The sequence below is a fragment of the Mixophyes fleayi genome, chromosome 10 (assembly GCF_038048845.1).
Source record: "Mixophyes fleayi isolate aMixFle1 chromosome 10, aMixFle1.hap1, whole genome shotgun sequence".
Lineage (NCBI taxonomy): Eukaryota > Metazoa > Chordata > Amphibia > Anura > Limnodynastidae > Mixophyes > Mixophyes fleayi.
Window position 1 is genome coordinate 78541871 of NC_134411.1, and position 15758 is coordinate 78557628.

Consider the following 15758-nt stretch of genomic DNA (forward strand, 5'->3'; position numbering starts at 1 on the left):
TGTAGTTTTCGTACCCTTCTAACAGTGTTCACAATATTTCGGAAATCAATATCGGTCCTTGATAGTTCGGCTATTATCACATAGCTTTCCTCCCTCAGTCTCAATGGTTTTCATTATGCACCAATTATATTGATGTATGTCCCATTCTGTCTATTACAGAGTTGCATAATATGCATCTAAACACGGTCTCTATGCTCTCTCAGTCCACTCCAGCAGGTCGTCATGTTGGGAGGTGTTACACTAACATAGCAGACACAGAGTGACTGGCAGCTTGGCAGACTTGCTTTGCAGAAATACAATGCGTGAATTGGTGGATTCATGCCCTGGGACAGTGATGTCACAATAGCTCAAATGACTGCAGATTCAGCTTTTTGACATGTATCAAATCTCATTGGTGATTGTCCTAAAAATAGATAGAGCTGCAGCTGTGTGTAATAACAATTAAATGATCTGCTGTGGAAGGGTTAGCGCTAACAATTTATTATTGTTTATTTATATACACCCCGATATTATGCAGTGCTGCATACAGAATATTTTTGTCACCATTCACGTCACTTAAATCTCCATTGGAGCTTATAGTCTACCACATAGGCACATTACGGCCTATTTTTGTCTGCCGCTGATTATACTACCAATATGTTTTTGGATTGGACGATGAAATCAAAGCACACAGCGGAAATCCCTGCAAACACAGGGAGAACACGCAATGTATTTTACTCTTCGTGGTTTAGATCTGAAAAACTTGGGGGGTTTAGAGACCTTTTAATTTAAATCTGGATCACAAATTAACGGCTTGTGATAGGCTAGTTGAGTGAATAAAACGGGAGACGGCACCAAGTGAGACCCGACTGCTGTTCACGGCTCAGGTATATACATATATACATAACAAGTTAACCCGTGCATGATACTCATGCATTCTAGTCAAATCAAGCTACTTAAGGTGTTAAAAAGGTTCTTGTCATGCATTTGGGCCTAGCCTAGGCCTCCTCAGGGGAAGAGCGTTACTTCCCGACGCAAGCGCCCTTTTTTAATGTGGTTTTGTCCACATGTCACCACCTCATCATTTTTCTCCATCACCTCATCCTTCATCTTTATCGCCACATCTATCCAGATGTCTATCCAGACACAGGGATCTCTCTCAGCGGTCCTGAGTATCACACTCCTCTCACTCTGTCACCCCCGGCAACCACCAACCACTCCCCACTGTCACCCCCGGCAACTACCAACCACTCCCAACTGTCAACCCCGGCAACCACCAACCACTCCCAACTGTCACCCCCGGCAACCACCAACCACTCCCAACTGTCACTTCTCCTTCAAGAAATATATATATATTTTTAAAATCTTTATAAACACTTTTAACAATTAACAAATTAAATTAACAAATTAAAAACATCTTCGTATACCAAATTTCAACCCTTTCTGAGTTTTTTTCCCCCCACACACACTAAGAATTTAGTAGGTCAGTGTATAACTCCGCCCAGCAGGTGGCGCTGCAGCTTGGTGTTTTTTTTTTTCCCACACACACACAGACTAACACACGCCACTAGGCTTTTATATTATAGAGATACTATAGATCTGTTTGGTGCCAACACTCGCAGACCAAAATTTGCCAGCAGACCTTTAAAGACCTAAATAAAGTCAATTATATTGAATTAAGTGTAATATTTGTTCAGTGTTTCTTTAAACTTAGAGAAAAAAAGTTTCCATACCATGACAAAACCCAAGATATCAGACACTTAATGTTCGCTGTGCAACTGACACTACATTATCAGTCATTTCAGACAAAAAAAAAAAAGATGCTGACGGAGTCAATCAGTGGTTTTTGTGACAGGAAGTTTTCTTCCTCCGAGTAGTTTATCTCAAGTCTCTTCAGTTCCAATAACCTGGAAACTTTTACACATATATTTGTGAATATTAGTAGTAGCTAATTTATATAGACAAAAAAGGCTTGAATAGTGGGCAGTATGGTGGCTTAGTGGTTAGCACTTCTGCCTTAAAGCACTGGGGTCATGAGTTCAATTCCCGACCATGGCCTTATCTGTGTGGCATTTGTATGTTCTCTCCGTGTTTGCGTGGGTTCCCTCTGGGTGCTCCGGTTTCCACCCACACTCCAAATACATACTGGTAGGTTAATTGGCTGCTACAAGAATGACCTTAGTCTCTCGCAGTGTGTGTGTGTGAATTTAGATTGTAAGCTCCAATGGGGCAGGTACGGATGTGAGTGATGCTGTGGAATTAGTGGCGCTATTTAAATAGATGATGATGATAGAGCAGGACAATTTAGTTCAGCAAACTGTCTGGGCCAAACATGGTAAAAAGAATGCACATAAGCCTTTGATGGTACAGATTCTGGATGCAGGCCTGATAAAAGACCTTCTTTTTTTTCCAGTCTTTCTTGCAGCCTTGTACAAGGGAAGATGCAAGTTGCGCTTCAATAAATAACAATGATTAGCTTTGAAAATGTCAGACTCCTTTTCAGTGTAGGTAATTAGTTTCTGGGAAAGCCATTTGCAGTTACATACTAGCTGCTACCCCGGCCTTAGGTACGAAAAGAATATGCATGCAAGTATTACATAAGGTGGGCTGTATAGGAGGATAAATTATTCAAAAGGAGGTCATAAAATACAGTTTCTCAGGCAACCTGTGAGCCACATAATTATCCTTTGTTAAAGCACAAACAGCTTAAGCAGCACTGAGGTCAGTTTACAAAGACATAACACAGAAGGAAATGGTGGCCGTGTCCAAACCAAGTGGTTTTGGGAACACTGGATACATAAGGTAGCAGGGAAAACGCTAGGAGGGGAGCGTCAGAGTCGTCCAATCAGAAGGTGGCTATTTCCTGCCCTGCTGCTCAATGATGAAAATTACAGGGGCTGACCAGCCATGGTTTAATGCAATAAGTAGCAGGACAATGCTTCAAAAGGACACAGTCTCAAGGACGAGATCTCCATAAGAGTACTATAGTGGGGAACGCCGATTACTCTTATTAACTTATCTGGACATTTCTAACAGCGATAGGTCAGTTTGTGTAATGGAAGGATGGTTTCCTGGAAGTGCTTCGGAATACGAGTACATTCTTTCAGATGGATTCTGAGCATTGCCTACATGGAATGTTGCAACATGATGCTATAAAACATTAAATAGCAGATATCAGCTGAAAAGTCCATCTAACCTCGATAACGTATTGCCTAATCGTCACAACAAATGCTTTGCAGCATCGTTTCGAAAACTCAAATGAGTCCTTTGTGTCCTTTATTGTCGAGATGGCTGGGCCCTATTTTCAGTACAAATATAGGAGCTGAAGCTGAATATATTTAACAATCATTGAGCTTACCAGAGAATTCTGAATAAAAAAAAAAAACAACAATGTCACAGCTGCTGTGAAATTGTTCTACACACGGTGAGCTGTGAAATATAGAGGAAGGAATTAATAGGATTTATGGGGAGGTAAAGTGCCATAGAGCCTAGAAACCCACATTGCAGAATGAACACATAGGGGATTGTGGATTCTACTTCCTGAGAATAAAATACTGGGAACGAGGAATGCATGGAGGTCATATCTGGGCCAAACAATTCCAATAAATCAGAGAAATTGTAATTGTGCATACGCTTTCCTCGAGCTCCATTGTAGTAACTGAGGTTTGGACAGATCAGTACTGTGGGCAGAATTCACAGACAAGACAAATATCTTCCTTAACAGCAACAACATTTTACTAACACAGTCACGGGCAACAAGAGGCCCTAGGCCGCTGAGTCTTCACCTGCGGCCCTTGTTTGTTAAAGGGTCGTTCACGTGGCCCCTGGAGTGTATCCGGCTGCCCATCACTGACCTATCGGAACTACAAAATCAACATTACATTTTGTGGTGGTTTTCCTTTAACTCCCATTTCTAATACATTCTTGTTGCCAGTGACTCCTCCATCATTATTTAGAGAATTATCATTGTTGGGTTTTTTTTTAACAACATTGTTCTTTTGAATGTAGTACTCTATTATATGTTTATATGATGACTATCAATTAAAAATGAATTACACACACACAATAAGTGTCATCTGTGAATGTCCATCACCGCATATATGAAAATGGAAGCTGTGTATCTGACTATTCCTAATTAAACCAGAGTTATGTTGCCTGTGGGGCCTAAGCCGGCCTAGTCTAGGCCGCCCTTTACCTTATACACCAATAACTGATACCAAGACGAAGCAGTGCTAGAAAGCAACCAAGTTAAATAACCGCAGGCTGAGAAATGCGCTCATTCTTCCAACCGGGATGAATAGGGATTTCATCACGTCACCCTAGTGTATATAGTAGAGTTAGAAAATAACCCCCTTCACAAAAACAAGTCACCCCAAAAAAAAACGTTTCATCAAAGATTTGTTATTTTGGCCGAACATGAGCTCAGCCTTATTGTTGAATGAACGGATCTGGCCAAGTTAAGACAACCATGGAAGGCCAAAATAAATTTAACAATCCGCTACCATTAAATCCATTACCATACTACCCAATTCAATCCGCTACCATTAAATCCATTACCATACTACCCGATACAATCCGCTACCATTAAATCCTTTACCATACTACCCAATTCAATCCGCTACCATTAAACCCATTACCATACTACCCAATTCAATCCGCTACCATTAAACCCATTACCATACTACCCGATTCAATCCGCTACCATTAAATCCGTTACCATACTACCCGATTTAATCCGCTACCATTAAATCCTTTACCATACTACTCGATTCAATCCGCTACCATTAAATCCGTTACCATACTACCCGATACAATCCGCTACCATTAAACCCATTACCATACTACCCGATTCAATCCGCTACCATTAAACCCATTACCATACTACCCGATTCAATCCGCTACCATTAAACCCATTACCATACTACCCGATTCAATCCGCTACCATTAAATCCGGTACCATACTACCCGATTCAATCCGCTACCATTAAATCCTTTACCATACTACCCGATTCAATCCGCTACCATTAAATCCTTTACCATACTACTCGATTTAATCCGCTACCATTAAATCCATTACCATACTACCCGATACAATCAGATACCAATAGGATGTATTTCAGTCCTACAGGACAATTGTTTTGGGAGTCATGAGAAGGGACACTGTCAGACCAATTTGGTTACTGCTGGTAACTGCTCACCAGTTTATGTTATACCTATATAACATGAAACACTGGATCCTGGAGCTAAGTAATATATCACAGCCATGCAATGGAGTTGTGTTTTTTTATATAATTAAATAAAAGTTTACTGGCTACATATGCCCATTATAAATATGTGAAATCACTTAAAAGCTCAGAATAATTAATAGGGCAAAGAAATGGGTTGTATGCAGGGGTGATGGCATTGTGACGATGCAAAGGTATACATGCAGCTTCCGATAAATAATCCATGTAGAACAGGACTATCCAACTGGCAGCCTACAGGCTGGATACACCCTTCCCAAGATCCACCATTCCTGACAACGTGCATGGACCTTACTTAGCGAATATTATTTTTTTCAAATTGTATAAGGCCAATGAGCACATATTTATAGTATATCGGCAGCACTTGTCAGGATGCAGAATATAGACGGCATTTCCGATACACCTGTATAGTGTACAGATCTTTTTTATAGGTAGTATTTCTTGTACACTGCCAGAATTAGTTAGTATGAAGTAGACCCCCACATATATCCCATATAAATCATATATACAAAGATAACACAATACGCCACTAATAACGTATTTCTTAAAAAACACCAAACACACACTTTTGATTCAGATCAACACATCAGTGTGACTAGACTATCCATTTCCTATACAAATCAAACATTCTTGATTTTCAGAATCTCCAGATCATCGTTCTATCTGCTAATGAAATGACAAGCGGGGTCAAGCAAATGTAAAGGTCACCCGTATTGTGCCCCATCATGCAATGCTCCATTATAAATATAATGGCACCCACAAACTTGGAGGGATATCTGCTTCCCTGGCTTTAAGTACGAGTTCTAGGAGCTTTGTAAAAGCACTGAAATACTATTACTATTATTCTACTAATCCCTAGAGTCTCTGAAATGAGGAACTAATGGCAAGTATTATTATTGTATCGGGAGAATAGGATACCCCCTCTAGCAGCAACCAAGTAGAGAGCCTGGAAAATTACCGAAGGGTGAAACCTATTTGGCGATACTAAAACTTATGGGGCACTTATAGTTAATTAGGTGATTTTACTAGAATACAGATAAAGAAGGAAAGTGAGCATATCAAAAGCAAGGGAAACGGATCAAACAAATCAAAGACGTATAAATGAATAAACTTCGCTCTCTAATCTTGTATAAAAGGTGCACGTTGTCTATGTTAGAAACAGATAAAATTAGGCGGGCGATGAGTGATCAAAGCTCATCAAAACAGAATCTTTAAACGCTATCAATTTATTACCCTCAATCAATATTTGGCAGCAGGTAGCCTAATTAGGGGTCTGCAAGCCTAGGTACAGTAGAGCTAGAAAATTCTATGATCCTTACAAGTCAGTGGCTGATTATTAATCAACCAGAATGCAATTCACTTGCGTGCTAATTCTAAGTTTAATTCTCAGAGCTTTAATGTTGTTTTTAATCAAACGCAATCATCATTTTAGAGAAACAGAGCTGAACAAAAACGGGCCAAGGGCACAATAATGTCAAAACAGACCAATTCTTTAGGAATCAGACAATTAGTGTCTTTGCAAGGATCATGGAACGATTTTGCCATCGGCTAAAAGTTGCAGACTTCATGCGCTAGAGGAAGACACAGATAAATGCAAACCAGGCAGTAGAGGACAAAAGACTCACCCTTCGTTCCTTGTCACCATATTCAATGCCAAGGGTGTCCATGGCACGAACAATGGCTGCCAGGGACTGGATAGTGTTACTATAAACCACAGGCTTGTACTGCTTGACATCTTCGCCTGAGAAGCCATCCTCATGGATAATTCTGCAAAAGAACGGAACACACTCATGAAACAATCAGGAGTATAACAAGGAAAGTAAAAAATATGTTTAGAACAGGTGACTATATACTATACACATTGGAAGAAACGCATTCATATACATACATAAGAAGGAAGTAGGTCACTCCCTGTGGCACAAGATTGGGTGACTATACAGAAAAATACATAATATAAGATTTCACTACAAATATTTCTGCATAGGCACCATTGAAACCGACAGACAAACTGGCAAGAAAACTGTTTCCAATGAACGTGGAAGTTCCAGGGCTGCCTCTCTTCACTAACTATACTGTAGCTTTGCATGCATTATTAATTGCAGAAGACACCCCATTAAACCAAGTGCTTGAATGAAGCAGCTCAGATTACAGGAAGCTGGGTCCATCAGCGTTATGGGCTGAGGTTTTTATAAATATAGATTAATAGCAACGGTGTAAGTGCTCTCAAACCACTTAAAATGTCAATCTCTGATTTAAAGCTATTTGGAGACCCAGAGCAAAAGCAAACCTAATCGTATTTAGTTAGGCAGAAGTTGCTTAGGAGAGAAGATCGCAGGCGAGTAATGGGCAAACGTCTTCTTTTGTCCCAGGATGCTCAGGGGTAACGGGCGATAGGCACAAGAGTCTGGAGCAATAACAGAATTTTTAAACAGCCAGTAAAAAAAAATATACAATTTGGGCAGCCAATAACTACATTAACCCCAAACTGACCAGTAATCCTGAATAACTGATCAATCCGATGTAGATCTGCCACGGACATCAGTCTACCACACTAAATGGGTTTGTGTGATCCTGAACCTCAACCAGAGCTCAGAGTGAACAGACAAATCAAATATGTACATTCCCCCCCATGGGGGGCCAAATTGGACACAGGTCCAGCAACCAGATCTGCCTGTGTACACACAGGCAAGCTGTAGTCAACTTCTGCATATTGTTGAATAAGTTCCTGAATAATAATTTTATATCTGCTAGAGTAGAGGTCAAAATAAAGGTACATGCTACCAAAAGAATACAAATTCTGCTTGACAATGCAAAAATCTAAACACCCGTTAGAGATGGCCTACGTTCCGGTTATCCAAAACCCGGACGCGCGGCTTTTAAATGGTCCTTGGTTTCCATGTGAGCTCTATTTTAAATATGTACCTGGTGCTTTATTGTGCATGTGATGTGACAGTACATATGTAAAATAGGTAACTTTGATCCTTGTGAAGAAGGGAAACAATATTCACCCAGGTATTCATAATGCACAGCACTAACTGTGGGACCAATAAAATAATGCACGATCTATGTTCTGTGTTAACTATAGATGCTCAGTGTACAATGAGCCCCATTCATCAATAGATTCAATTATCCCTATTTTTATGCATCTTAAAGTGTGATCATCATGTATTGACCACAAGCATGTACACAGAGCTGCCACCAGAAACTGTGGGCCCAGTACAAATGTAACAGGCAGGGCCTGTCCTTCCTTCTCTCACCCCAACTTAATTTTTAAATTATTCTCTATCCAACATTTGTCGTCGCCCCCCTCCCATTCTCTACAGTCACCACCCAACCCCTGCAGTAGTTTCTCTCTCTGCGTCTCCTTTGGGCTCCTCTCTATTGACAGCGCGGTGACGTTATTAAGGGCTGGGAATGGCGTAAATAGCGGCAACTGCGGAGCCGCGACATCTTGGGGACGGAGGGAGGCACGCTGCCTACAAGAGAGCCCGCTGTTACTTCCTTAATTACACGCAGAGGTCTCTCCCTACCACAGTTATTACATCTCAGACGCAGGTGCTGCCTACTTAGAAATGGCACCTGCTACCACACATAGCTCACTACAGAGGCCTCCACCCCTAATAAATTTGTTTGGGCCTAGGGCCGGTGGGGCCCCACTCTGCTGTGGGGTCCCATACAGCTGTACTCCGTGTACCCTGCTGATGGCGGCCCTGCATGTACATGTGTGTACAAGCCCTAAGACTGCATGCACACTGCATTGTAATGACATATGACGGGTAACCTATAAAATCACACTGTGAAAATCAAAAGTCAAACATCTAAGAAACTCTCTATTTTGCTCTAAGACAAACACTGCAGGATACACTAGTACATTGTGCAATATAAGAGCACAGTACTTTTTTACATTTAAATTCAAGTGGACCTAAACCTGAAAATAATTTGACATGTTTTAAAAGGGAGTGGCTTTACATTTCCTTGAATGTCAGACTAGCTCTGGTCAATTAAGTGACATTTTGCTATCTGCACCTTTCCATGTTTCTGAAAAAGTCTGTCCCACATCCCTATTCACGGACTAATACAAGAGCAGCCACTACACAAGCTAAAAAAATAAAAACAAGTTTTAAATTTTTTGTTACCCTTTCAGATGTTATTACTGATCATCCCCCCCTTGAGCTGCTAATCATGCGTAAAACCATCAATGGCAGAATTCTCGCATGGTTTCCCCCCATCCACATAACTGTACAATGCAGCCATACTCCTACTCACACTCGTGTGTTCTCTCCCCACTCACAAACCACAATCTTACTTCCAAGCCCCCCAGCCTTAAACCCTGCTGCTATCAGTCCACAACTGTAATGCAAATTGTGTGTTGCCGATTTAATTACTGATCTGCAGAGAAGCTGCTACACTAACTGAAGAACAGCCAATCTTTACACGTGTTATCTGTGCCCCTTACATGTAACATATAGAAGCAGAAACCTACCCGTCAAGTATTTCTTTGAACGTTTATTCATGTAACGTCAGCATACTCTACAGCACATTATACTTGGGTAGGAACAGTAATAAGACTGGGTACTAACAATCAGATAGAGGACAGAGGGCCCTGCTCACAAGCTTACAATCTATAGGATATTGTATCCAGGCTGTATGGAGGGGGTGGTCAGTAACGGTGCACACTGAAGATCCACAAAGGATCTGGGGATAATAGCAGAACTGGAAAGGATTGATAGAGGAAGAGGCTTTATGAGATTGATAGGGCTTGAATAGAACACAGACAGAAAACTGGGAGCTGGATTAACCAGACATGGATAGAAATCTAGCGGTAAGAAGGGAGCTGGTGTATAGGCTTTTAGATTTTGTTACAGGAAAGACATACCCAACATTGCTCCACCAAGAACGCTCTAATCGGAGTCTGCATAATGCAAATGATATTCCACAGGTGCCACTGAAATCCTACACTGTACCAGCACCTGCAAGTGGTGACGGCATCTCAGAGAATTAAAACCACCATTAACATACGCTACGATAATCTAAATGTTAATCTAGTCGTCTAAAATGTTTTACTTCTTGCTTGCATCATGCAAATGTGAATCTGCCAATGAGGACCTCTACAGAGTCTCGTACTGCTTTGGGGGCATTGGTGCTCCCGAGACAAAAGAAGGGTGTGTATATAATTTAATATGTATGATTTCAATGGCTTTACAAAAATATTGCCCATTCCCAGTCATCCGTAATGACCAAGAGACGTACTACAGGCCCTGGTTCAAATCCCACTGTTAACTCTTTGTCACACTAATCAAGTGTTCGTATCTGTGTTCCAATTACTGAAATTTTCCTTGGGCCAAATGAAAGTGATCTCTATCTAAACTGAGATATGTCAAAATGATTGCAGTTCTGACAGTAATCAGGCCAAAAATAAAAGTAAGATTGGTGTCATGCCTTATCAGGGAACGCAGCAAGTTACTAGCAAGCGGTGGCTCATTAGACTACAGTTACAACTAGCAAGTTCTGCAATGCATTGCATGGAACTCTCCATAGCGATATATTTCAGACTAGAATGCTGTTATAGCGCCCACTGGCATTATCTCTTTAAAGGCAAATAACTATATAATAATACCATATTAAACAGATGGTAAATTAATAGTTGGGAATTCTCAGGTCCTCTGCTAGACTGAATCATATATGTAGAATATCTGCATATTACTCCCATATGTCCCGGTGTTCTCCATACAGTACCACTCAAAGGGTCTGAGATTATTTTTCGAGATGATGAGTCATTAAGGAGAGCAAAGCAGAAATAAAGGAGTAAATTTATACCTTGGCAAAACCATGTTGCATTGGAGGGGGAGGGAAATTTAAAAAGTGGGGACAGATGTATAGTTAGTAGAGCATGTCCTAGATCAACTTTAAATTTCAGTGTAAAAACAAAGCAAATATTTGTGTGCTGGATAAAAAAAAAAAAAAAGCAGCCAGTATTCTCCTTAGGTGCAAAATAATAAACTAATTTGCCCCCCTTGCACTGTAACATGGTTTTGTCCAAGAGCACATTTACTCCTTGTTTGCTTTGCCTTAATGAATCAGGCTCAAAATCTTTAACTCCCAATCCTTATTTTGCAGTAATTAAAGCTCCTTATGAACCCGAATTAACACAAGAGGTTGGAATAGGTTTCTATAAATGTTTACTGTTATTTGGGACATTAGAGGGAAATAAGGGGGTGAGGGTGACATTATCACCTGAGTGAACCGTAGGTCACATGAATGTGCAGGTTATTCATTTAAAATGATGAGAGCTTTACGCAAGCGTCACGGTAAAGAGTCCAGTAGGCGGAGGAGGTGGTTACCAGCTGCAATGCTACAAGGCTGGAGCTAAGTCACCAGGACACGGTGCTAGGGAGGTTAAATAAATGCATGTTTGTTGTATGCATGAAGTTATAGCAATAATATATTATAAAATATGGACTAAACTAAGATGATAGATCAAGATGTGGATGTAACCTTTCAACTGCTTTCTGATTTCTGCTCCACAACTCCCATATGAGGCTGCAGTTTTTGGTGCGAAATCAACAATTTAGCTCTTCCCATAAATTAATTAGTCACTTCAACTTGTTAGTGGCTCGTTAAAAAAAGTGATATAAGCCAACTAATTATAGATGAGAAATTATTTCATTTGTACCACATACACAAAAGCTAAATATACTTGCACGTTAAAAGGGACTGACTTAGGACTGCACGAATGCATTCGTGCAACATAAAAATGAGACACTGCACAAAGCGGACACTGAGCATGCACCAAACTTCATCCATAGTTGCAATGACCTATCACTTGCATCCTATGTGCTTAGAGAGCCAGATCAGCAGTGTAAAGTGCAGGTACAATGAAACAGGAACGTCCAGACGTAACCTAAGCGTGCCTCTTTGGAATGCCTCTTATTTTGCGTTACACAGAACATTAAGGGGCACATTTATCAATATTCACATAAAGTGAAAAGTAGTTTTCAATCCTTATCGCAATGATAAGGATTGAACTACTTCTCACATTTATGTACAGCCCTGCACAGAAACAGCAGTTCCGAAAAACTGCTGTTTCAGTGATAAAAAAAATCATACTTACCCCCCTCTTCGGAAGCGCTGTCTTCGGGTCTTCTCTTCACTCTTCAATTGCGCATGTCCAGTTCCAAGAACTGGACATGCGCACACAGATCCCCTCTCTGTCTCTGCAACGATAGTTGCAGAGAGAGAGCGCTGAGTGACAGGGAGGGATCATGTGATCCCTCCACACATGCACTGTCCAGCTCTGCTCTCCGGAGCAGAGCTGACAGCATTAGATTTCTTCAATTCGGATGATGTACGCCAGCTGCAGCTGGCGTACATTAACATGACAAGTTCCCGAAAAAAATGTTTTTTCGGGACTTGTTAGATTGCGGCCAGGAGCAGTCACCATTCTGTTGAATGGTGACTGCTCCCAAAAATGAAGAGAAATGCAAAGCAGCAGATATCCATGATATCTGCTGCGATGCCCCCTTAATAAATTTGCGGAGGACACTGTGGGACCTTAATGACCCGTTAAAAGCACTATCGTGCTTTATTAAATATGCCCCTAAATACACTATCAACAAGACAAATCTCGCACCTAAATAAACCGTCTGCAAGTTTAAGAGGTGATAATTATCGGTTTGTTCTGGAGACATCTGCATGCTAGCTTTAATGCTGCATGTATCTTAAGATGCATGAAACTCAAAATAAGGGAGCAGAGCCCTATTGGGTTAGTTTTCTCACCGCCCTATAAAGGGGTAGCCGTGTGCCATCTTAGGATGGAGTTACTACAACAAAAGTATTTTAAGAAATGCTTCCTTCTTAGAATAAAGCATTTTTAAAGGCAGTAAAATAATGATCAAAATAAAACAGTATAGTATATTAGTTATAAAGAAACATATGACATTGTATATTAACTTGTTACATTACATAATGTAATGTTTGTGTCCATTTTTTTTTTGTTATTATTTTTTATTTTAACAATGTAATCGAAGGCCCAAATCTTTCAGAAGAGGTTTAGTTTGCCATTACAGCTCTGTGTCAGTACTTACAGGGGAGGTGACTAATGCTCATCTTCCTTGGCGACATTTTTGGTTCATAAATACCAGCGGTAATTTATTATTTTTTATCATTATTATGGCAATTAACAAAAAAAAAAAAAACAACAAAACAAAACAAAAACAAAAAGATAGTTCTCAATGCAATGACGAATAGCTCTGAATAAGCCGCTAAATCCTAAGTGACAGGTGAAAGGACTCGATCCAAAGGAGCATAAGGGGGAACTGCATATATCACTGTGGCATTTTACTGCATTACACTGGCTGGCAGGCTGGGATTGTTCCATATATTTTCCTACCACTCATCCACAGAAATCCTTCATGGTGACTCCTGCAGCTTATTTCTTCCCATCAGAACTGGCTGTGTTTCCTCTTCTTTAAATTCAATCGGACGAAGCTGTATTAAATATTGTTTTTTGTTTTTTTTTATTGTACCCCCAACTAGACTTTAATTCATGAGCCTCTTTATTCAGAGCCAACATTGTAGCCAGTGAATTGAAGGCTGATTTGCTGCACACAAATAAGACAATATAATATGATTGCCGGAGAACAGAGGCGGCTTAGATCCTGCTGAACGATCGTTTCTCATCTTCACAGTAATTTCCCCAAACCCATAAAGATTTGACAAAACAAAGATGTCTTTCTGTATGTTACAGCCCGACGAGCAGATCAGCTGGCCCTTACACAAAGCCTGCCGTTCTCTTCACCTTCCATGGCCTCTTTCTAACCACAATCATGTAGATAACATTTCACTTTAAGGGAATTTCAGTAGTAGTACAGAATAATCTGCATTTCCCCCATTACAACTGCTTAGCGGTGTCTACCATATAGATTCCCTGGAGATATTAATTAATACTAAAAATGATTAAGTTTATTTGCTTAAGCTAGGTACACACTACACGGTTTTGGTCCAATAATCGGCTCAATCAGCCGACATACGACCGCTCGTTCAAAAGTCGGGTCAGTGTGTGCAGTGACACGATGGTCGAAAGTCTGGCCAATTGGACGATTATCGCCTCATTTGGTTGGTCGTACCGTTTAATATTTTCGTTCCAATCTCGTTTCCGCTGTGTAGTGTGTATAAACTTCCGACCAATCCACAACAGTAAGTACAAAATTACAGTCTCTGCTCACGACAACATGGCTGTAAAAAGTCGCTAAAGGGACGTCCGCTCTTCCCTTTGTCGTCCTAAACAAGGCTAGTGTGTATGCAGTCCATGGACCGAGCGATCGTAAAATCGCTCGGCATAAAAAGTTGGTCGAAATTTCTGTAGTGTGTACCCAGCTTTACAAAGCATGCTGAACTTTGTAGTGCTAGAATACAGACACAATCTCTAAAAAAAACAAAAAACTATTATCTACAAAGTGGTACTGTAAAGGTTATACGTTGTGCCTTCCAATGTTTTCATACGGTGAGCTATTTGCTAAAAACTAAACTGTCAAAGTTTGGTACCAACTAAATAGATCATATCATAGATAATAATATCTTATAGACTCGTATTATTCTCAAGGACATTGAAAGCTTTCAAGTGGTCAATAGCTCATCAACTCTGATCTATGTGGTGTTATATACCATCCGTGAACCCCTCACCCTAATTAGTGCTCCCACCTTATATCAGCAGCACAGAGAATTCAAAGAAATTCTCTACTGGGGAAAGCACATGTAATCTCTCGTTGGATGAGAAATGCTGTTAAAACGACATTCTGCAGTGCTGTCATTTAAGGTTATGTTGGGGGTCCCTGTGAAGAGACCTCCCATATAGCACTCAGGTGTGTGATGCCCTCACCTGAGTGCTATATGGGAGAAACTGACACTAACGCAGAGTTATCCAAAGAGTAAAACCCAATCAGAATCCAGAACTACCCAGAATGCAGCGGCACAAAGGTTGGAAGAAAACGCATCCCATGAGCAGTTTTGTATCTTTTCAAACAATCATATTTGACTTCTTATCCAAAGCTCCTTTAGACTTATAACATCCCCTTATACCCATCAAGTGCCACAGTTGATATTCCTAGATGGACTTGCATGTAAACCGAGAGATGGATACTGAAGTTATAGGGGATAGATTTTACATTACTATTTCCCCTTTCGTTTCTCTATTCTTCAACTTCCAGAATTTTCCATAAAAGAGGAAGTTTATGTAAAATAAAAAGCAGAAGCTACCTCATTGTTCAATAAGTGCTTATTAGATCAAGGGAACCACCTCACCTGATGTTTAGCTTCCTTTGGAGTTAAAATATGCCATTTTTATTTTTGTACGGTCTTTAGACTCAAACATCAATGACCCTAATCGGCAGATGTTTAAGGCTTGGAGCCATCATCCAAGCATCAAAACTAGCCCACATACATCTGCCAACTCTACACCTCCACTCTGCTCAAGATCTGCGTCTCATCCATATGAGTTATCCGCTCCCATTCCCGGTTACAGGACTTTTTCGAGCTGCA

The 15758-nt window shown here is 40.5% G+C and overlaps 1 protein-coding gene across 3 annotated transcripts in view; it reads right to left on the reverse strand.

Moving 5' to 3' along the window:
• Nucleotides 1-15758, reverse strand: part of GNAO1 (G protein subunit alpha o1) — a 133435-nt gene that overhangs the window by 66825 nt on the left and 50852 nt on the right. For all 3 annotated transcript variants that reach the window (XM_075188941.1, XM_075188939.1, XM_075188940.1), the window contains exon 3: nt 6848-6989. In XM_075188941.1, the coding sequence (XP_075045042.1) occupies nt 6848-6989 (142 nt within the window). The remainder of the gene's footprint in view (nt 1-6847; nt 6990-15758) is intronic.